At 34.8% G+C, this 24446-nt stretch overlaps 1 protein-coding gene across 14 annotated transcripts in view; it reads left to right on the top strand.

The window, feature by feature from the left end:
- The window catches only part of SOX5 (SRY-box transcription factor 5), a 929786-nt gene that overhangs the window by 820200 nt on the left and 85140 nt on the right, over positions 1 to 24446 (top strand). For all 14 annotated transcript variants that reach the window (XM_037144816.2, XM_053661997.1, XM_037144815.2 and 11 more), the window contains one exon: positions 4504 to 4589. In XM_037144816.2, the coding sequence (XP_037000711.2) occupies positions 4504 to 4589 (86 nt within the window). The remainder of the gene's footprint in view (positions 1 to 4503; positions 4590 to 24446) is intronic.

Below are 24446 nucleotides of genomic sequence, written 5' to 3'. Positions count from 1 at the left end.
GGTACTGTGTGTGTATATATATATATATATATATATATATATATATATATCCAAAGGAAAAAATATATTCATTGTATTAGTGCATATTGATGAAATCAAGGAATGAAGAAAGATAAGTTTCCAATATATGCCTTTTAATGTTATGGAATAGTCTATATTTTAACTAAAATGAGCTCCAAATATATGTATAATACTCAATTTTTCATTGACAATTGGATGCTAGTAATTTGCAAGTGCTCAGCACTCCTCTGCAGGTGTTCACTATCAATCCAAATTTATGAGTTAAGTTTTTGTCCCTGGGTTCCAGTATCATGTTTAAAACCTCCTACTACCTAACTTTGTTAAGGACACTTGTTAAAACTTCATTTCATAGTCACTGCCTTTTCATATCTAAATATCTTCAAGTCAAAAGGATGAAGCTTTCCAACTCTCTGCTATCGTTCCCTTTTCCCTCTCTCTATACTACCACCTATCGATTAACCTAGTTTTCTCTCCATTCCTTCAGCACGTCATAGCCAAACTTTGATACATTTCAGCCTGCCTAAAACATCTCTCCTCCCTTCTACCTGCAAATTTGCAAAGGCCAAGCTCAGTCTTATTTTTTGCCTTTGTTCTCTGAAGACAATAGGTTTTCCTTCAGTCCTCTGTGCTCACTGGTGGACAGTACTACTCAAACACTTAATTAGAAAATATAGATGTATTATAAAGATTAAGTTTTATTATGTTTTGTTTTGTTGTTTTTGTCTCCCAAACCACCAAGCAAATTTCTGATTGCATGGTAGATGTTATAAGTGCTTATTAATTGATTAATTCACAACGGGGAAAGTAAATTCAATAAAATGAATTATCATTGTGAAGCACCAAAGCTTCTCTATGTTTGCTATGGTTAATTCTATTATATTAATTAAATGAAGAATATAAATGAATTACATTGTTTCAAGTATTTAAATTGCCAATTCTAATAGTCATACTAGAACATTTGTTAGTTTAGTTTTCCATAAATACAAATTCAACATTTAAACATTTAAAATTCCCTTTACTTGATAAAATATGATAAGTGTTTTCTAGATTAAATATTAAAAAAAACAAATAATAACGAAGTTCTTACCGTGTAACATCAACCGTGCCCCCTCATCATTGGTCTCTTCCCCATGTACTGGGTCTTTCTCATGGGTGTACAAGCAATGTTATAATTTTAACAAGTATGTACCTTTTAAAGAAAGTTTCCTTGAGCATACATCCTTCACTAGTGACTGCAAAACACTGCAGTGCAATTGTTTATTTCAGCACTTCTTAAAGGAATACACATCATGTAGGGCTCTTGTCAAAATTTAAATTCTAATTCAGAACGTATGTGCTTGCTGTTTTATCAAATTATCTGAACACTTGGTGGCTTAAAACAACAAACGTTTATTTGGACGCAGCCTTGCTGGGTCCCTCCGGCTCAGGGTCTTTTGCATACCTGCAGTCAAGGTGTTGGCTTGGACTGTAGTCAACTTTAGGCTTCCTTGGAGAGGAATCTTCTTCCAAACTCCCTCCTTTGGCTATTGGCAGGCCTCTGTCTCTGCTTGCTGTTGGTCAGTGACATCAGTCCTTTGCTATGTGAGTCTCTTCATTGGGCAACTCACAACATAGCTGCTTGCTCCACAACAGAGAGAAAGAAGGTAGGGATGCAGCAGGGTAGGCAAGAAGGAGCCAGAGACTTTGTGCAGCCTAGTCTCAAAAGCAGCCTGTCCTCACTTGTGTCTTCTGTTCAAGAGGAGGGAGTCACAGGAAGAGGCATTACAGGAAGTAGGAGTCCTTGGAGGTTCCATCCCAAAGGCTGCCTGCCTCAGTATTTTTGGAGTGGGGTCTGAAATTCTACATTTCTGAGAAACTCCTCAGTGCTGCTCTTCAATGATGGTCTGTCAGTAAACAGGAACCTACACTTCCCACCCCAGTTTCTTAATTTCGGTCATCCTGTATTGGTCTCACTCACTCCAGTTAGGTTTTCTCTCCCTCCACTCCACTGATATCGCCCTTTTTGAAGTTACCATTCGCTTCCACATTAGTAAATTCAGCCTTTGAAAAAATTGAGCCCTCTTTCTGAATATCTTTCTTGACTTGGCTTCTGCAACACCAAATTTACACTTCTTCTCAGTTTTTTTGCTAGCTACCTATCCCTGGCTAAAAGTGTAACGTATCCTACAATTTAATCAATCCTTGGAACTCTGGTTTTTTTTATTAACTTCAAAATAATCTTATGAAAGCTTATATAGCTGAAAATTCCAGATATATGCTGACCACTCTCAAATGTAGGTCTCCTATGTGGATTTCTCCCCTAAAACCCTGACACATTTAATGTTTATCAAGTGCCTCAATGAAACTCTCTACTTGGATGTGTAATAGTAATGTCAGGCTTAAATATTCAAATCTGAACTCTTTATTCCTCCTCCCCTCTCTTGTCTTTTCCCCTATCCACCCAAACTGGCACTCTTGCTTCATATACATGTTTGAAAACCCACAACAATCAGTATCACTGTAAAATCAGCTATTCAAGTCAAAACCCTGCAAGTCACCCTTGAGTTTTCTCTGTCTCTCATTATAAACAATCATTAGATTTTGTCAGTTTTGCCTGTTAAATATCACTTGACTTTGCCATTCCCCATCCCAACATCATCACCCTGGTCCAGACCATTACTACATATTATGTAGAGTTCTGCAGCTTCCTACTGCAAGCCCAAAAGATTTTACTCAACCTCTCTTTTTTCCATGCTCACTTTTATTCTATAGGGTAAAGCTTAGATTCTTTAAAATTGTTTGTAAAACCATACATAATCTGGCCCCTGATTCCTTCTCTGGCCCCATTGATCTCTGCTTCCCCTGAACTTCAGCGATTCAGTCACTGAGCTCTAATAAAATCTTCCCATTTGACTTTGAGTCATGACAATTGTTTCCCTCTTTGGAGTGTTCTTCCTCCCCTTCTTTGCTTGAGTAGCTTTCACTTACTTCAAGTTTTAGCTTAAATATGACTTCTTAGAGGGCTTTGACCTCTTGGACTGGGCTTAGAGTACCCACAATGTAATCGATGGTATTATATATATTCTTATCTTAACAGTCATTATATTTTATACTTGTCTTTATTTTTTCTTTTAAATTATCTTTATTATTTTCTTCAATTAAGCTCTGAGATTTGGGAAAGCCAGCTCAGGAGAAATAGATTCAGGTATTGTTATTTTGAAGCCCGAAACATTTAATTTGGGGGCCTCTTTAAGAATAAAAATATGAAAAATATATACATGCATATGTAAGTGAAATTTGAATATTCACTTATAAAAAGAAATTCCAACAAAGTAAAAAAATTAAGGAAACTGAGAAATATTAAAATATATGGCCCTATGAATATTGCTTGGAGCCCTCCCCAGAATCCCAAAGATTAAGCCTTATTAAGTTCCTAATAAATATACCCATGTGTATTAGTCTTCTTTAAAGTGATATATCTGGTATCAGGACAGTGCTTACCAACACAGCAGGTACTCAATAAATATTTTTGAATTAATATGTTAACTGAGTTATTATCAGTTATATTTTATACATTTGACATTTAACAAGTTTTTCACAAATTAGATTTTTAGAATATGTTTTACATACTATATAATTCCTTTTATATTTATTATTTTTAATTATTTGCTATGATCATGTTTCAAACACTAATCATGTTCATATCTTTGGGCCCTATTCAAAAAGTCTGCTGTATCTCTTTACTGGAAAAAACTTTTTCTCTGCATCAATCTTCCTTATGTGTGTATGTGTATATATGTGTGTCTATATATTTATAGGTCACATATATTACAACTTTAAGATTAATTTTAAATTGCTAAGATTTAATTTTTAAATACCCCACCAGTAGAAATCCTTTGGGGAGAAACCATCTATTTTCTATTTTCTTTATGTTTTTATAAAAACATTTGTTTCCAGAATAATACAGGTACCAATACTTTATGTAACTTATGAAGTGCATTAAATGTTTCCTTTATTATGAATTTGTCCACAAGACATTAAGTGGTTACTTGAATCGCAGCATTTAAAAAGTACGCTACTGGCTTCAATCTTCAGAGTTTAGTTTGTTAAAATAGCATTAAGTTTGCTCTGTTCCTATTACAATGCCATTTTAAATGTGCTGAGGAGTCGGTGTGCACGTATCAAGATTGTCAGGTGTGTGTATGTGTGTGTGTTATAAAGTGCAGCCCTCTGATCAATGTGCACTTTTTCCTCCCATTTTTCTAAATACATCATGAAAAAAGGATGAGGTTTCCGCCTTAATTGCTTGTGCCTTTTATTCACATTCCTCTCTCAGCCAGAATTGTGAAAAGAGTGTTAGTAAAAGGCTGCACAATGGAGCTTTTCATTAGGCCTCAGCAAGGCACACAAAAGAAGGCTTTTGGAAAGAGTGAATGCATGAGTTTAATTTGCAGGTGGAGAGTAGATAAAAGGTGCTGACGCCTCTATTATTCTCTTACTTAGGTGACCCTTACCCTGTTCAGCTGATCCCAACTACCATGGCAGCTGCTGCCGCAGCAACACCAGGCTTAGGCCCACTCCAACTGCAGGTAAGTCGGGAAACAATACGGAGGAGACAAAGGTTAAGTAAATACTGAAAACAGCTATTATCCTGTTAAAGCAAAATAAACCCAACTACTGATAGCTGTCTCACACTTTTCTGTTTTTGAATTTATTTGTGCTGATCCTCAACCAAAAGTTGAGATGTTGATTCTTTTCATTTTTAGCCTGTTTTCTGTACTAAAGATAGCTTATTGTGTGTGTGTTTTTTTAATTGCCTGGAATGATTTAACAAAAAGAGCTGTAGTTTTGCTTTGATTACCATGTGCTGTAATTTTGTCACCGAATGATCCTCATCAAGGCTCAGAAAACAAAAAACCTACAAAAGGTGTTCAAACAGGTACTTATGGATCAAGGCAACTTAACCAAATTACTTTTCAAATTGTGGCCCAGTAGTACTGAAGCACCCTGTAGGTCTCTTTATTTCCCTGCTAACTAACGCCTGCGCAGTTGGGCAAGTGAAGGCAAGTAGACCAAATAGGCAGGTACCCAAATGAGCACTGTTTATGGAGACAACCCAATTAAGACCTTTTTATCCCTGCAGAATATATATTCTTATACATCCAAGAATGTCAGTGATTACTTTACTAAACAAGCAAGTGGTTTTTGGAAATTTCGTCTCTGTGGTTGAAAAGAATATCAATAGAATTATATTAAAGGCATTTTCACTATTTAAATCTTTGAATCAGCATTCTCCAAAATTTTCCTTAATTTCACTTATTTTAGACTATATCGTTACACAACTATAATCTTCCATTTCAAGAAGTTTCATATTTTTTGCCTGTGAAGACAGATACAGAGTTATTGTGCTTAATACAATTTATTCATATACATGAGAGTGCATTGTCATGATAGATGGTCTTCATCAATGAGGAAAGCTATAGTTGTACATGTTAATGTCAAGACGCAGACACATCTGGTCAGCAAAGGGGTTTGTCAGAAGACCTGGTGGGTTTGGAAAACCCAGCTGAACCTTGCAGGAGAAGCTCAGACATACTGAGTTCCGCAGAGGTTAATAACAGCCATTCCTCTTTTACCGTTTCTGCAAAAACCTGCCGTGTGAGTTTCTGTTTCTTTGAGCTGGAAATACCTTGGGAATTGTTGGAACCATGGGGACAATAAAAGTAACAGGACATTTCTTATGCTTTGAAATAGCACCTGTGAAATTCTATAATATAGAAAAGTGGTTGTTACAGGTAAAACTAAATAGAGTGGTAGAATGAAAGAAAAAGGGAAGAATATCCAGCAATAGATTTGAATGTGAAAAAATAAGAGCTTTAGAGATTGAGGATGTCTGTTTTCAAAGCAAGTTAGATTTTATCTTTTTCTTTCATCATTGGGTTTGTGGGAAGTGGAAGTGAAGGCAAGCTGAAGGCTTTCCCTATGTTTCATTGCAGGATTTTTTCTTTTTTAAAGATTTTATTTATTTACTTTTAGAGAGAAGGGAAGGGAGGGAGAGGGAGAGAAACATCAATGTGTGATTGCCTCTCACATAGCCCCCACTGGGGACCTGGCCCACAATCCAGGCATGTGCCCTGACTGGGCATTGAACAGGTGACCCTTTGGTTCACAGCCCACACTCAATTCACTGAGCTACACCAGCCAGGGCGTCATTGCAGGATTCCTGTAGAACGTAGCTTCCTTAGCCAACAATCCAAACTTCCTTTCCTACAAAAAACTAGAATATTTGACACAAATTGCTTTATTTCTTTTCTTATGATATAATAGCAGATTCCCTTAAAATTTAAAGGTATAAAATGTTTTTCTGTATCAGAAAACAAGAAAAAAAGACACCAAACATGCTTGATCTATAAACAGGATAAGGATCCTTTATATAAGTGGAATTGTACCCATTAAAATATACAAGATTTTTTATTGTATTTTACCGTTTATGCTATTACAGTTGTCCCTGATTTTAATATACAAGTTTTAATTAAGAGCTCAGTAAATCAACACTGTGGTATAACAAGAAGGTTAATAATCTAAAACTCCGTCATGATAAGCTATCAGCTACTATTAACACACATTTTATGCTCATAATTAAAAATGGTATTCAAATGCAAATGCAGCCCAAACTTATGATATGGCTGACCCTCTGACTTGTCTTGGAAGTTGACTGAGCCTTACCTCCCCTGGGCCGCCTGCGTCGATTCACTTTGTACTCATATCACTGGTACTGAATTCACAGATGCCTGTCCTCAACTTCAGCTTTCCCCAGAGCTACAAGAGACCTGTAACACTTCCCCTCCCCTTGCTTTAAAATAGGATCGAAATTATTTTCTTCTTCACAAACCTACCCAGATGGGTCAGAGAAAAGCTAAGTACAATGTCTAGTCAGAAGTCTTGTCTTAACTCTCATCCAACATTCACACTAAACTTGGGAAACTATTTCTAAGAAGTTTCCTCTAAGTGGAGTATAATATATGAGCCAGTTTTAATTTTCTCCAAACTCCGCTTTTAATTATATTTTGTTGAATTTTCATTTCCTATCCCTTAATATACATTTCAAGTCCCTTTCAGTTAGTAAGATTCTTTCATTTATGTAAGAAATGGAATTGCCAAAGAACTTACACCTGTGACCCATAGACATGAACAAAGAGCAGGATTGCTGGAGGGAGTGGAGGATGCTGGGTGGAGGGGGACGAGGGGGCAAAATTGGGACAACTGTAATACCAGTATAATCAATAAAAATAATGAATTAATTTTAAAAACAATTCGGTTCTAGATACTTGTGCTAGATTCTCTAGTAAGGTTTTCGCAAGAATTATTTCATTTTTATTATACTACTTTGTGTTGCATGTTAATGTCTGCATTTGACAAAGAAGATGAGTGCCAGAGTCCAAAATCTATAGTTTTTTAAACAATTACATTTGCTTCTCCCAATACGAGTGTTATTATTTGATACTTTGAGGACATTGCTCCTCTTAAGACATTTGCTAACTCAGTAATATGCTAATAGAACTATAACAATAATGCTGATCAATTGACACTTATACAAACGCTCTTTATAAATTGCAATACTGAAATGACAGCCCTCTACTTCAATTTTTGCATGTTTTATTTCATACCTCTTTGTAAATATATATATATTACATATGTACATATATGTATACATATACATATATATTCAAGCTTTTTTTAAGGATTTTATTTATTTATCTTTTTAGAGGAGAAAGGAAGGAGAGAGGGAGAGAAATATCAATGTATGGTTGCCTCTCTTGCGTCCCCTGCCGGGAACTGGCCTGCAACCCAGGCATGTGCCCTGACTGGGAATTAAACCTTGATCCTTTGGTTCGCAGGCCTGCGCTCAATCCACTGAGCTACACCAGTCATGGCTATTCAAGCTTCTTTTTAAAAAATACCTATATTTGCTCCAGCTGGTGTGGCTCAGTGCATTGAGTGCTGGCCTGCAAACCAAAGGGTTGCCAGTTTGATTCCCAGTCAGGGCACATGCCTGCGTTGCAGGCCAGGTCCCCAGTAGGGGGCGCATGAGAGGCAACCACATATTGTTGTTTCTCTCCCTCTTTCTCTCTCCTTTCCCTTCTCTCTAAAAAGAAATAAAATATTTAAAAAATTAAAAATAAAAATATCTAGATCTAAGGAGAGATGCTATAAATACATTCCTACCCATGGCTGACTTTTTTTAACCTACCATTTGTGTTTACCTTTTAAATAATTGTATGCATATAATTGTTCATTCTTGGATAGTATTATGTCAAGTAAAACCCATAAACAGTATATTTATTTTAAAAAAGAATATAAAGATAATACAATTAGTTGAAAAGTACAGTGCAATGGCATGTTTTAAATTAAACCACCTTTTATTAAATATTATTTTTTGTTCATAGATACAATAATGAAATATTTACCATGAAATAAAAATACTTTTCATTTTAACATCACCTTACTGTATACTTTTAGGTGCAGTTAAAATAATCTAAGCATTAACATGTATTTATTTTTCATAGAAAAAAATAACTGATTTAGATTAGGTCCATAAAGCATACAAATTAACATTTTTAACAAAGCACCATTGTATTTATTTCTTTTATAATGAAATATCCTTGTTTCTTCTTCCTCTTTGGTCTTTTCTGAACTTGAGATGCATATAGCCAACTATTTATCAGCCACTTGTTTGATATTCAGAGGAAATATGTAGATGTGTACAGACAATAGAAATTGAGAATAAAATAAAACTCACTGTTTTTTTCCTTGCCCCCCAACCTGCTCCTTCTCTGGTCTTTGAAAATAGCTTAATTTCATCTATCACTCAACCCGGAAACATAAAAACCATGTTTAACTGCTCTTCCTCTGTAACAATTCATTCGTGCTACCTACTATATACATCAGGAGTTCATTTATTTGTATCCTTTGTAACTGTCACTCTTCTGAGGGAACTATCCTAATTGCTTGGTTCATTTACCATGGTAGCCACTAAACTGGTCTTTCTGTCTGCATCTTGCCTCCTTCAATGTACTCACTACTTATAGATTAGTCTGATGATCTTTTGATTTTAAAAAATCTATCACATCCTCCCACACCCACATGAAGACCTCAAATGATGCCCCAGTGTTATCAAACCCTCTTTCCTTTCTGGGTCTTTATGTGTGGTGTTTCTTCTTCCTGAAGCTTTACCTACATCTTTACCAGGCCAACTCCCACTTACCCCTAATATTCCAAGTTTAAACATCACTTTTTCAGGGAAGACTTCAGTGCCCCCAAGTCTGGAGTAATGCAGTTCTTGCATGTACCCAGAGCACACGATGTTTCCCTACTCACACAGCCCTTGTAAAACATGTTTGAAATCCTACTTTCTCACCGCTACCAGATGGCAAAATCCATGAAGTCAATGACTCATTATCATTTGTCTTAAAATATTTTTAAAATATTTTATTTATTTTTAGAGAGGGGGAGGGAAAAAGAAAGGGAGAGGAAAAGCAATGAGTTGTTGCCTCTCGAATGCCCCATACTGGGGACCTGGCCCACAACCCAGGAGTATGCCCTAATTGGGAATCAAACCAGTGACCCTTTGGTTCACAGGCCAGCACTCAATCCACTGAGCCACACCTGCCAGGTGTGGCATGATTAATTTATTGAACAAGTGATACTCACTTAAAGAATATCCCAAAACTTGAAATATTTATGGACTCAATAAACATATATTAAATGAATACATGAAAAGTGTATCTTAATATTACACTTTCAATAAATTATGAATATATTATGCTCAAATAGCTACTCTGCTTTATAATATTGGAATTAAGCTGAATATTAATGATTAATTTCATATATAAATTTATTTTCGTCCTTTAAAAAGGCAATAGCAGAAATACAAATATCAAAAGTATTAGAGGTTCATGGAAGAAAAAAGTAGTAGTTTGACTTCTATTCAATAAAATATTCATTAAAATTTATAATAAAAACTATTCTCATTTAGTAAAATAAAGGAGACATAAGAAAACACTATATGCTTAGTACCATGTTTGGCACTACAGTATTTTTAAAAATTACTAGTATAGCAGCTTTAGTCCATACTAGCGTTCTCAGTCTTCTCCAGCTACACTGGGCTCTTCTCTGTCCTTGGACTTGCTGAGCAGGCTCCTCCTACCTAGAGTCTTGCACTAGCTGTACTTCTACCTGAAAGGCTCTTTCCATTGCCTCTCACCTCATTCAAGAATTTGGTCCAATGTCATCTCTCTGAGACCCAACCTCTCTAACCTATTCACCTCGTAAAATAACCCTCCCAGAAAGACCATACTTTCTATTTCCCTCTTTCTGCCTTTTTTCTATAGCACTAATAATCTTAAAACATACCATATAATTCACTTATGTTCCTTATTTATTGTCTGTTTGTCCCAAATATTCTCTAAGTTCCACCAGAGCAGCAGATGCTATATTTTTGTTGTTCTTCATGAATGTATTTTATGTGTTCAGATGAATGCCTAGCAAAAAGCTGGTGCTGAATACATATTAACAAAATCAGAGAAACCCTTATGAGCTAATGGTCATAACTTTTTTAATGAAAACAACAAAGCAATATATGATTAATTTATTGAACAAGTGATATTCATTTAAATACAAGGGAATTTTCTTTTTTCAGCCCCTGCTAGGAGTTTCTTTTGTATGTGAGAAATCTCTAACTCTATCTCTCTGCTTTTTGCTTCCTTTATATTATCATAACCATGGGCTGCTGCATAAAGAATGTGTCTTAGTATTTTTATATAATTTCTTTAAGCTCATATTTAATAAAAAAAGACCAAACATTGCAACATTGGTTATTCCTGTATCATTTGTTAATGTCTAAGAGTATATAACAAACAATGCATAAACATACATAAGAATATGAACTCTGAAGTTACTTTCAACTCAGTATGGCTCACCTCACCAATGTAACACTAAAGTAAATTATTTCTAAATAATGGAAGGATGTATTATGAAAATTATAACTAGCCAATTACAATCCCTTATACTGCATTTACCTTCTTTTTCATACTCCCCATTCTTTTCTTGATTGTCTCCTCTTCCAACTTTCTTCCAAAAGCCAAAGATAATTTTGACATTTGTGATCCTGATATTGTCCCTTTTTAAAGAAGAAGGATTAATTTATGTAGAAACCTAATCTAGCTTCACTTTAATATTAAAAACTGAGTAGAATTATTTAAGAAAAATAAAGTCACACTTTGAAACGTTTTGATCTTTGTGACTACACAGAATGAGGTATGCATATCATCTCCTTCTAATCAATAAAAGTGAACAATGGCCACAACCCATCTTACATTTATCTCTCATTGTTATTGTTATCAATTTGAACATTACTTGATGCATCATGAATTTTTTATTAGTAATGGTTGTGGTGCAGTGTACTATTTCTAATTTTTAACTAGGTTTCTAAGATTCAGAATTAGAAGAAAATATCCATTCACTCATTTATTACTTTATAAATACTGAGTTTGTATTGGCCAAAAGATGGTTGCTGCCTCTTTTATCTATAGGAAGCCCAAATGTTCACTCCAACCAAGATCAACAGTGAAAACCAAAGGGAGAAAAGATGCAGATTCTTCTTGAGTCATTATAGTTAACTCAAAATAAGCAAGTAATATTCATTCAAGAATTGTATTGAATCAGTTATCTGTTTAATAGTTTTAGCTGGATTATTTTCAAATCTAAAATAGTATTGTTTGAATCAAGATTCAACATTACAAGCTGTCATAAATGAAATCACATGGTGTACAGTTTCAGTAACCAGTAATATCAATCATATGCATTTTCTGGGATGGAGGAAACTGGAGATGACATGTGACCACGGTGGAGAATGAATGGTACACAATATCAACTGAAATCAGTCTTTCTTCATAGCTATCAAAGGTACATGGGTGTCATAGTGGAAATGGGTTAAGCTTTTATTTGGTAGAAAGTAACATCAAGGTGGATGAAAAGCCAAAGTTCACCTTGTTATCAACCTCCTGCCAGTCTCTGACCTCAGAAGGAGGTCAATAATTATGATAGGACACAGATAAATGTTCCTTAATCCCCATAGCACTGTAAGTGACTGATTTTCTCTTTACCAAGAGAAACACCCAGAAAATCAATAAGAAAAAAATAACCATATGGAGAGGCCTGGATATGAGGATTTTTAGTTCGATATTGAAGGCATTACTTACAAGGATAAATACTTGTAAAGTATTCATCTTTACCTACCTGCATATTCTACTATTCAGCCTAACATTTAGGTCATAGTTGTTTCCACACAGGGTGAAAAATGAGCCACTGCTCCTCACTTTAGTGGCAACCCTGGAGTACTGTTTGCTGTTGGACTTTTGTCTGTATGAGTGACTTTTCTTGCAGGTTAAAAGAATGAATCCCCTCTTTTCCTCTCCCTTCAACCCTGAGCCTGTAGGGCAGACAGACAGAAGCACACATATGATTAATACAGCACAGCTGCAAGTGTGAGTCATTTGCATGTGTATTAATAGAGGCAAAAAAACCAACAACAATTAAATTATATACAGAAACATTCTGCATACTAAAGAACATATGCAAATAGGCCTGAAAAAGTGCAGCCAACATTTTTCTCTGACTTTTCTAAGCCCATTTGGGGCAGAGTCAGAACCCAGCCGCGTTCAAGAATCTCCTTTAAGGGAGGACCTGGTAGGAGCTACATCCATAGCTATTACCACCCCCAGGGTTCCTGGGAGCTGTTTGACATTTGGACAATGGAGACAGTACAAGCAGTGTCTTTTTCATGCTATTTCTGTATTTGTTTGTTTCCAGCTGTTTTATAGTGTCTCAATACATGCTAATGGAAACATCAGTCCACGTGTGTTCTTTCTTCCACAGTACACATTTTTATTGTAATGACCAATCAAATAAATGGTAAATTCTAAAATTATATTCAAAGTTCTATTGTGTTGTACACTGGGGTAATGTGAGTATTTGTCAGTGCCAGGATTTCTGGTCACAAGGCCATGCCAATTCCTTGATGGCATTCTGTCTTCTCTTAAGCAAAACATGGTTAGGTTACCCTAAAATGTCTCTGGGCCAATTATAGTACATCAAAGCATTGCTAGGCTCAAGGCCAACAGTAGATGCAATACTAAGAACAATACCAATTTACTGAACTGTTAAAAGTATGCAGTTTTTTTTTAATCAGGGGAAACAGAACTAATTAATATTCTAATCTTGGCTATATGTAAAAAGAGAGAGCAACTAATATTTTTCAGATTTATAGATTGTGTTTATATGAAAATTTTCTTCAACTTAATTGAACATGTAGTTTATATTACCTATATCCTTTAATTTATTCAAGGAGTATTTTATGAAGATGAATTCAATCTTAGTATAAAAATTGTATGTAAGTAAAATTATCAGCTTAACAGGACCAATAAGAATCTTGAGCCTAGAGAGCCCAGATGAAGACAAGAGAGACAACTGCTGTGTTTGTAGGAACTAGAAGACTGTTGAATAGTGTCCATTGTTTTTATGGCTACATCTCAAAGCATGAAACTGGAACATGTAAATTGCATTACTGCAACTGGTGATCGCAGGACAGACTTCTTTGTAGTTAATTGATTATATACAGAAAAAATTTAGTCTCTCAGGAGGGGATAATTAGAGGGAAGATAACATGAAGGCTAAAGTAAAAGTTTTTATTCTACTAAGGCGTTATCTTTAGATCAATATTTCAAGGCTCACTATTAGTGAGAGTCATTATAACCTAATTGTTTAGCCTTAGATCATATAGTTCTCCTGTTTACTAGTTCTGACTTAAGGCAAGTTACCTAACCTCTCCATGCCTTGGTTTGCCTCTCTGTAAAATGTGGGTATAATTGATATTATGAGGGTTAAATGAGATAATATACAGAAAGTGCTTAGAGCAATAAAAGAGTAAATTGCCGTTTATCAAATACTATGTGATAAGTAATAATAAATGCTTAGAACTATTAGTTAGTTTATAACTGTTACTAACTGGTATTAAAACTGTTTTTTATTGCTTAAAGGAAGTCTTTCAGACTGCAATTTAGTAGATCTTTTTTCTGTGGTTTTACTTTTCAGGGCAACATCTAAAGCAAGTTAGTAAAATAGAGACGTATCATCTTATTTATGAGGAAATAATTGTATTCCCCTCTGTGGCATAATTTTAAGGCCCATCACGGGAATCTATGGGAGATAATGAGTTTACTTATCAAAAACAAAACAAAACAAAAATCCCTGAGTATGCAGTTATCTGGGGTATAGTGTTCTATATTTTGCTGTTGTTCACTCTTTATCTCAGTATATATATATATCTTAAAAATAATGCCTCCTGTTGAGTCCTATTTTCCCATGGGTATAATGTAAATAAATTGTCTCTATAAGCTGCCTGCAATTTATTCTAAATAAATACTGTATAAAATTTAAAATAAGTTATTCACATAGAAGTTTTTCATGTAATGTACATATTTTAAAATAAAGAATATAAGATTTTCTGGTATAACCCTTCAAATCTGACTCTTTTTAAAGATATGTTAATAGAATATATACTAAGGACATAGACCTTATTGTACAGTGTACAGTGAAGCTATTTCTCATATAAATCTGAGAAAATTTGTAAACTTGCATTATGAGAAGAAATTTAAAGAAGTAGTTCCTTAAAGAATTTAAAGAAGTAGTTCCTATGGTTTCAAACTTAAATGTGGAAGCAGATTATTTCTATAAACCCCATAGTATCCTGGAGTTTTTTTTACTCAGCAAATATTCTCTGTAAGCTATTAAGCTAAGCATCATAAGGAATGCAGATGGGTCAGTTAGAATACTTGTTGTAATAGAGAAGCTTGAAATGAAAGAGGATGTATTGAGCATGAATATGGGATAGAACTGGAAGAAAGTCTTACAACTTCCCGTTCTTACAAGAATATCTGAAATGCAAAGGACCCCAGAGACTGTAGAAAACAGTTGTTTCAAACTATTTAAAGAAGTTCAGGGCCTTTAAGCACCCCAAACAGTTCCATTCATTTATTTGTTTTATAGATTGATTTCTATTGGCTAAGATTGTTGGAATTAAAGATTCTGCTGGTAAAACAAAATTCAAAAATGCTTCTTCTATTCCAACTCCTTAGTTTTATTGATGAGACAATTTAGACTCTAAGTAGTGACCTAAATCAGACAGTAATAGAAATGTGCCTGGAATCCTCAGAACTGAAAACTAAATCTAGCTTTTTCCCACTCTAACATGATATCTTTAAAAATAAATGCTTATATTTATATATTATTTCTAAGTTATTTTGGGGAAAATGAAGGGAGAGAAATTGCTATTTTTGCATTTAGACTATTAAATTAAGGATGAATAAAATAATGGGTAGGATTTGCATATTGGTAACAATGGCAACCTTCTGAATTGCTTTCATTTTGCTGAGTTCGGTGATTGTGCTCTGTGAATTAATTCTTTTGTGAGAAGCTATTGAAAGATCAAGGAATTCCAAAAACAAAACAACAGAGAAGCGTGCTGTTTCATATCTATTTGTTCATAGAAGGTTCAAAGTGAGATTGTTTACATCACAAGTTTTCTTGATATTTCGTTTGCTTCTTAGAAGAAAGATAGTATTCAAAGATCATTATATAATCATGCAGATAAGATTTTGCAGTCATGAATGACTGTTCTAAGAGAAAGACCAAGGAGAAAAAAAAAACACATTACAATTTTGAGTTGTGTTTGGTTGGCAAGTGTCTTCACGAGGGTTGAAAATAGAGCCCTGTTCGATTCCTTTAGATAAAAAGCTTAAGCCAGCCCAGCATATTTCAAATTTACTGTTTCCTGTGGAAGTTTCTCAGTATTGGCTTGCCAAACCGAGGGCATAAAAATAAAGGGTAAGAGGGAAACAAACTCTTAATTATTCCATTTTCTTAATCCTGACCTTTCCCTTAAGGCCAGACTCTTTTTTCTTACCCAACTTCTTGGACAAAGAAAATAGATGGGAAGGATGGAGGAACAGAGTCAAAGTATGCTCCCCAAAGGTCTGAGGGATGAGCATTGGACTAGCATAATTAATGCCTCCAACACGCAGCAATGTCCTCTTGCTCTCCCCATTACTGTAGGACTTCTTTAACATCGAATGGAAAAAGGAATAGTGATAGTTCAAATCACAGTGACTTCCATTTGGGAATAAGGTAGAATGACTCAGAATATAGAGCCTCCATCTGTTATAGGTGTTTTAAGATGTTTCCCCCTGAAATGTGACTATACTGTGCATGCTCTGCAACGCCTACTACTTCCAGCGTGTTCCCTAAGTAGTTTTCAGAGGACTAGTTTTCCCCTGAATTTAGTTATTTGGTTTTAAAGAAATTTTTAACTATTAGAAATAGTATAGCTAAAACATTTGGTGAGCATATAGAAGATCAGCCAAGACATGTAACTAAGCAATAAAAAAATGCAAAGGCTCTTAAATGTTCTTCATTTTTATCCTCATCTTGATTCGGTTCATTTTGCAGCTGGTTTACCTCCAGAGTAATTTTAAGTTTGGTTATTTTAGTGTCACTTTAGACAGAAGATAGCATTAAATATGTTATGAAACCATCAAAAACCTAATTTTCATAGGTTATATCTTTGCCTTGTAACTAACTACTTAGTAGTATACCGGTATACTGGTACAGCAACCAGTTAGAAGATTTAGATGACAAGCTTTTCGTCCCTTGAAAGGGGCGAAAAGTTTTAAACATTTTAAAATGTTAAAATAAATCTTATAAGTAAGTACTATTTAAATGAACTTATGTATAATATAAGTACTTATGTATGTATGTATTTTATGTATAGTATAGTGTGTTATGAGTTTGAGCTTTGTGATAAGAGACCTTATTTGTGTGTGTCTGTGGTCAGGATACTGAATACCTCTTGGTCTGTTTCTTCACCTGTAAAATGTGATAATATTGTTCCTACATGATAAAGCTACTTTGAAGATCAGATGAGATAGTACATACAAAATGCTTTGTGTAGCAGAAGTATTCAGACATCATTAGCTGCTATCATCACCCTCGTCATTTGCTCCCGGACTCATGATTTCCCACTATCAGAAATGAGCCTTATTAGGCTCATTTGTATGGAAGAATTTGTTAATTCTTCCATATTTCAATTCAGCAAATAATTCTCTGAAGTATAACAATTATGTCACATAATGCAAAGGTATATGGAAAATGGAGAAACCCATCTAATTCAAGTTTGAGCTGTACATCTCAAACTTGAATTTTGGCAGCCACACCCCCACATTTAGTGCAAGTAGAAAATCTTTATGAAAATAAAATATCTTTTCATTATAAAAATCTTTGTTCTACATGTAAGATCACACAAAACAATCTATGTTTCAAGTCTTCCTAAAAGTACACAAGTTCTCAATCTTTTTTTTTCATTCCATAAGAGTTACTGGAACATCTTTGCTTTTATGACATTAAGGAATATTTATGAAAGGAGCAAACTTTTCCCTTTGCAGGGAAAGCCATGTGTTATTGGAAAGTTGTAGTGTTTTGTTACACTAAGGAGAGTTTTCCAGCAAGATGGATAGGTAGAGTGTAATAAAGGTAGCCAAAGGAGTTGGCCTAACTATCAAGATCCCTCTAACCTTCCAAATAGGTCAACAAATGCAGCTTAACAAATAAGGGTTCCAGTCCCAACCTGTCTCTGCAGTGATGCATGTGTCTGATCTCAAGTCATTTAACCTGGCAAGTACACAGGTTTTCTTGTTTTAAAAATGCATATAAGTACAGCTGCCCTACTTATATATCATGGAAGAAGGGAAAAATGAAGCAAAAGATGCACTAATAAAAGTAGCCAGGAGGAGCCTTTACAACTTACAAGTGGACTTCTCTGATTCATGAAAACATTTATTCATGTGCTGTCAAGGAAAGCAAGAAAGAAGGGTGATGAGGCAATCACTGATCTGAGGCATTCTAAAGAAATGCTTTATAGATTTAAAAATAGTCAAAAATAGTCAAGCTAGCTCTGAAGATTCAATTAGAAAGTTTTAATTATTCCCATTACATCTCCATGGGATGAAAAAGAAGATGAGCATGTCAGACAAGTGCTAGATTACCCAATAAACTACATAGCAACAAAAGAAGGAGGGCTATCTGGAAATAAATAACACTCTGATGTAGGAATACCTTTATAGCAGTAATCTGAGTGCTCTGTAACTTTGAATCACACAGCCAGCTGTTTAGAAACTATAAACTTTTTGGACCTTAAGGCTGCTAAACATTTTAAAATAGGAACCTTTTGCCAAAAAAAAAATCTCCCTTTCTATTTTTATTTCTTGAAAATATTTCCTTCTCACTTTTTTACTTTGATATCTTTTTTCTTCATTTAACTTTTGCTTTTTTTTACCTACCCTCTTATATTAATCCTTCTCTACCTCTTTTTACCATGCCTCTTTTTTAAAATTATTTTCTCCTTTCTCTTGTTTATCAAAGTTCTGGGCCTCTAGCTAATTTTTTAAATTTTCTCACAATTATGAAAATAAAGGAAGCACCTTCTTTAGAAGTACTTGCTGTTGGCTAAACATTTATACTAGTAACTAGATATGAGCAGATGAGTTGAGAGTTAGAATTGGGAGTACCAAATGGCAAAGAGTAGAAAATATATCTGGCTCCCCCTCCCCACTTTTTTTGTTCTAAATAGCATTGGTAACATCCATAATTTATCTTCTCTATTAATAAAATCAAATAATGCCATGAAAACATCAATGGTAGAGGCAGTCCTTTAGACCATAAAACCACATCAGGCCTATTTTTATCCACTGTCCAGTTAGAATCGGGATGTTCTCAAACTGTACTAAAAGAAGTGTGAGTTCTCCTGGAAAGGAAAAACAGAGAGGTGGAAGTCCAGCTCATTGTTTTTATACTAAGAAAGTACTGCACAATTGGTTTCTTAGCATCAGCTGAAATGGAAAGAATTGCTTTCACTTACTTTATTGAATAGCCTACTCTCAGTGCTTTATACTCCTATTATCTCAAATGGTGGGTGGCGATCCCCAGCTACCCGCTCTTCTGAACACTCACACCATTTGCTACTCATTCTTTAAATTCATGTGGACATGTTAGAAATATAGAAATATCAAATCTAAGTTTTATAGTGTTTTAAAAAATATTCATAGTCTACAAATGTTATCAAATTCCACTTTCCCTGACATTTTTCTTGGCAAGGAAGGTCGAAATGTTTAAGTCCAAGGTGTTGAAGTAAGATTCTTTTTGTGGATGTGTTGACTGAAAGAGGAATAAGTAAATGAAGGAATAAAGGGTAAGTACTATCTCCCATTATCATGCAGAGGTGTCCACCTTTTTGACATCTCTGAGCCACACTAGAAGAAGAAGAGTTGTCCTTGGGCCACACATTAAATACACAAACAGTGATGAAAACCGATGAGTAAAACATAGTTTTAAATAAATTTTCAATTTTGTGTTGGGCCACATTCATAGCCATCCTGGACCACACACAGCCCATGGGCCATGGGTTGGACACCCTGATCCAGAGCATTTGAGTCTCAGTAGACCACTAGATTTGCTACTGGGGTGAGGGGGCTCCGTAACTTTGCGAAGCTCCATTTTCACAACCTATAAATGGGGGTATTAATGCCTGCGCCATAAGGTTGTTATGCAGATTAAATACTGTGTAAAGTACTTTTAAAACAGTGATATATCCACATGAAATTAAAGCTTGCTAATAATATGTAGTTAATATTTATAATTATCCAATATATTTCAGTTTTATAATACTTAAAATGCTAATTACTTGTATGTTTTGCTGTTCATATGTTAGGAGTACTCTCTTAAAAATCTAAAATATTTTTGAAGTATAAACTTCATTGGAACTAGCTCAATATCTTTCAAGAAATACTCATTAACTAAGTTAATGAGTGATGAATAAATGGCTATGTGTGCATATAGGCACAACTCAAAGCTGCATTTGACCAGTATGGGTTAAAAGTTTCATTAAGTGGCTTTTCTTATTACTCACAGTAAATCCAAAGTATTGTGTTGCCTCAAACTCTATTGGATTGATATTTAAAGATATGTTGAGTCACTGGTAAAATACTGAGTTAAAGGGAAAGAGCAAAATTTGGTTTCGGGCTTTTTGTTTTGTTATAATGGCTAAAATAAACTATGGGTGATTTCATCTGAACTTTTGGTCTGGTTTTTTTTCTGATTATTTCTTTGGCATTAATAACACCATATCTCTTGTTTCCTAAATATAAAATAATAATAGCAATGTTTATTAATTAATTTGATAAAGCCATGGTGTGGCATTTATAGAAGACTTTGTGAACCTTTCATTAGTTTGTAGAAGTAGGATAGACTAGAAAAGTACATGACCAAGAGTAAGTCAACTTGGCATTGATATACTTTAATGGGTAAGTTGTCCCAATTATATGAAAGGAAACGCTACTGAAAATATGTGTACTTCCCATTAATATATCTTTACTTTAAATCAGACTGACTTGATCTTCATTTTTTTAATCATCTTTTTTATTTTCAAACTGATAAAGATCAGAACTTGGTGTTTACAAACTGATTTCAACCAAATGTTGAAGTGTAGGGTCAGGAGAGGAACAAGAGATGTTCCAAATAAAAAAAAGAGAGAGACAGAAATGTTAAGATTTTTTTTAAAGCTAATTTGTCACTTCACTCATTGAGTATGAACTGAATAGACTTCTAACCCTTAAAATACTTTTCTCTTTTTATTGCCTGGAATCTTAAGAGCTTTATCATTGCAGTCATAAAATGAAAATATACACCAAACCCTCAAAGGGCAAGTATGAAATTAAATTATATTTGGGCAGCTGTAACCTTTTAAAACGATCAGATTCCAGTTAATGTATTTCTTCCTGTTCCAAGTGCTGCCATGGTGTTTGATGGTGGGAAGCAGTCCAAAGGGCATTGGGAGATAATAAATTCACTGTAAATTTCACCCCAAGGCATGTCTCGATACACCAAGGCCTCCATTTAGCAAGGCTGACCTAAAACTCTTGTCACATCCAAAGGTCATTTAGGTTGGGGTTGGTGTGTCCCATCTATCTTTCCTTGATGTAAAGAGTGACAGTTGAAACAGGATTGAGCTCATAAACAGTCATGTGAATATGAAAAAGAAGCTAGCTTTGGTGTAGCAAGGGAAGTGAAGAGAGAACTACTTTTTACAGTAGGACCAGAAAATGCTTGCTTTTGCAAAGTCAGTGAAGGGTCAGCGCAATCTTATAGCATCTGTCAAAGCCACCTTTAATTTGAAATGGGCATTACTTTATTTGGTTGATTTAGAATCAGTTACCTTGCTTTTATTTATATGTGTTTCCAAAGCCTGGGGTGACTTTTAATCATTGTTTTTAAGACTATTTCCAACAGTACTATTTCCAAAATAACAGTACTTCTTTCTCCCTTTAAAACTGTTCTCTTGAATTAATGTACAAAATGATCCAACACATGGAAGCAAATTAGGAGAAAAAATGTGTAAAAAAATAAAATTTAATATGGTACTGAAAAACAGTGAGGTTGTTCTTTTGGGGGGAAAAGTTTATTTTTATTATGTTTTTTTCCATTACCATTTATCCTCCCCATACCGTCTTCTGCGTCCACCCGCAACCTCCCTGCCACAATCCCTACACTGTTGCTCATGTCCATGAGCTCTTTCTCTTTCTGGCTTTGTCCCACCTGCCCCAGCTTCACCCCCAACCCCAAGAGCTGTCAGCCTGCTCTCTGATGTTTTTCTATTTTCCTCTTCATCATATATATTTTTACTGTGGTAAAGTATGCATAACAATAAATTCATAATTTTAATCATTTTAAGCCTTTAACTGTCTTAAACATCATTAGATGTACAATTCAGTAGCTTTAAAATCCCTTCACAGTGTTCCCAGAACTTTGAATTCATTCTCAATGAAAAAGTCTGTACCCATAAATAATATCTCCATTCCCTATTCCCCCTTCCCTCAGAATTTCTCTTCGACTTTCTGTCTCTATGACCTTGCCAATTCTAGGCACATTGTGTAAGTGGAATCATACAATGTTTGTCTCTCTGTGTCTGACTTATTTTACTTAGCGTGGTGTTTTCAAGGTTTACCCATGCTGAAGCATGTATCTCTCACTCATGCACTTTTAAGAATGACTTTAGTTCTTTCTTAAAAGCAATATTCTAAGAAATATTCTAAGAGCAATATTGCTCTTATTGTTTTAAGAGCAATATTCACTGACAGATGTTAAAAACATAGTTATAGAAATCCCTCTCACAATAATTAAAAGTAAAATGTAGTGTCATGGAGATATTAGATAGCTACTGGAAAGATAGAATGAAAGATTAAAGTCTTGCAAGTCACTTGGGGAAATAACATTAAAATCCTTTCATTAAGGAAGAGATCTATTTTCACTAATAGGTTGTAAGTGTCTAAAACAGTGCTTGGCATATAATAGGTGCTCATAAGGAAATTTTAAGTGAATCAGTAGATTTAAAGCAGGAAAGCAAAAGTTACAATTGCTGATTATGTCTCTGGACAATTTGGACGATGTATGAGAAAGGTGTTCTGTGCAATTAAAAAAGAAGCCTGTTGTGATTGAAGGAGCTAATGAAAGTCAAAACACATTGTAAATGCAAGGTGCTACTAGAGTGTGTTTTGTTATTTTAATTTATTTAAGAGTAATGTATGACTTGGGTTGTGCAAATGGCTCCTTTTTAATATCTCTGTCTTATTTTATTTAAATGCTCTAGAAAAATCAAGTTTAGTGATTATGCTTTGTATCCAAATATAGATTTTTTAAATATATGATTAAGTTCTTAGTGTGAATTATATGGGAAAGAACAAATATTCAATTAAGAATGAGACTCAGAATGTTGAAAATTATATATCCAGATTTATTCTACAATTGATTTTGAATCAATTTTAAATTATGTAAGAAAAAGTGATTAGGTAGATGCTATTCTGGTTGAAAGCAGGTTGTAGGTGAAACAAACCCTTTCAATCTCCTTATTGTGTCCAGACTAACCTTGTGGAAATGCAGATTTAATTATGTCATCCCTCTTCTTAAGCTGTTAGAGCTTCCCATTTACCTTTCCGGCCATCCCCCTCCCCCCAAGGAACCTCAGTGGCCTCCTTCCAATGCCCTGTGCTTGTCATGTTCTCTGCCACCACAAAGATGTTCTGCCAGTGCTTTTTCCTGCCCTGTGTGTGCAGTTACTTTTACTTGAACTAATTGTATTTATGGGGAAGCCTTTCCTCATTTGCCTGAGCACATTATAGCTCTGTCTTACATCTTCTTACAACACTGTGAATTGAGAAGAAAACCAAACAAACTTTTTTTTTACTGACAACAGTCAAGGGGAAGGAGGATGAAAATGCTGAGAAGAGCATCCTCTGGAAGACTTGACACTTCCTGGCCTAAATCTGTGATAATATGGTTTTTATCAGATGTATTGTTAGAATTGCCCTCCCCAGGCTTGTACAACTCTTTGACTTGAAGTCACAAAATCATTTAGACAAATGATTTTTACTCTCTCTGTTCTTCAATGTCCTTCTCCACAAAATAAGAATAGTATGTATTTTCTAAGGTTGTTGAGAAGGCTTATACCACGTCAGGTATGGCACAGACCTGACACAGAATTAGCTTTTTCGATGTTAGCTATTATGGTTATTTTTGCTGCTGTTGTTCTTATTCTGTGTCCATATTTCTCTTGAAACTTAGAGTAACTTTTCTTAATTTATGTAATCAAATAATCTGTACTAATATTACTATGCAATGTTTTCTTAATCTTAAAAGTTTACAGTGAAAAAAATAAGGGGGAACCCATTGGAAGAAGTCGTTTTCATTTTAACCCATCATATGTGGTGTCTGTTAGTACTAGCAGTAAAACAGAACTAAGGCGGAAAGTCCTGAATGGTATGTGCTTTCTTCAGGGAGAGTAGAGTTCTGTCACCTCATTCAAGAAGTTCTTTACTCTTGCAGCCTAAACTTGGGTTTTGGAAGTTATCATCAACTCCAAGTTTAGGGACCATTTCTATTTTCACTGACCAGTGGGTAAGGGAATCCCAGTTCACATAGTAACATGGCTACCCATGTGGCAAGTTTGTATGGCACAGCCTATAAAGGAGAACTATAAGGGATACTTAGATTTCTGGAAAAAGACTAGTTGATCACCTTTGGGAAGTTATGGAACGACTGTGAGCCTTCATTTTCTCCCCTGAGCAGAGTTGTTATGGCGATCCCTGTAATGGCAAGCTGACTTCTAGATTGGCCCTGCAAATCACTGAGAAAATCATTGCTCTTATTTTCTCTCCCTTACATGTGCCTTATATTTTCAAGAATCCAGAATCATGTATTCTGGAAGTGAGTCTGATTTTTATAATATG

This window comes from Artibeus jamaicensis, unplaced genomic scaffold (assembly GCF_021234435.1).
Source record: "Artibeus jamaicensis isolate MK-2021 breed Jamaican fruit bat unplaced genomic scaffold, CSHL_Jam_final contig_233, whole genome shotgun sequence".
Classification (NCBI taxonomy): domain Eukaryota; kingdom Metazoa; phylum Chordata; class Mammalia; order Chiroptera; family Phyllostomidae; genus Artibeus; species Artibeus jamaicensis.
The sequence above is the reverse complement of the archived record's forward strand: the minus strand, read 5'-3'. Positions and strand labels throughout refer to the sequence as shown.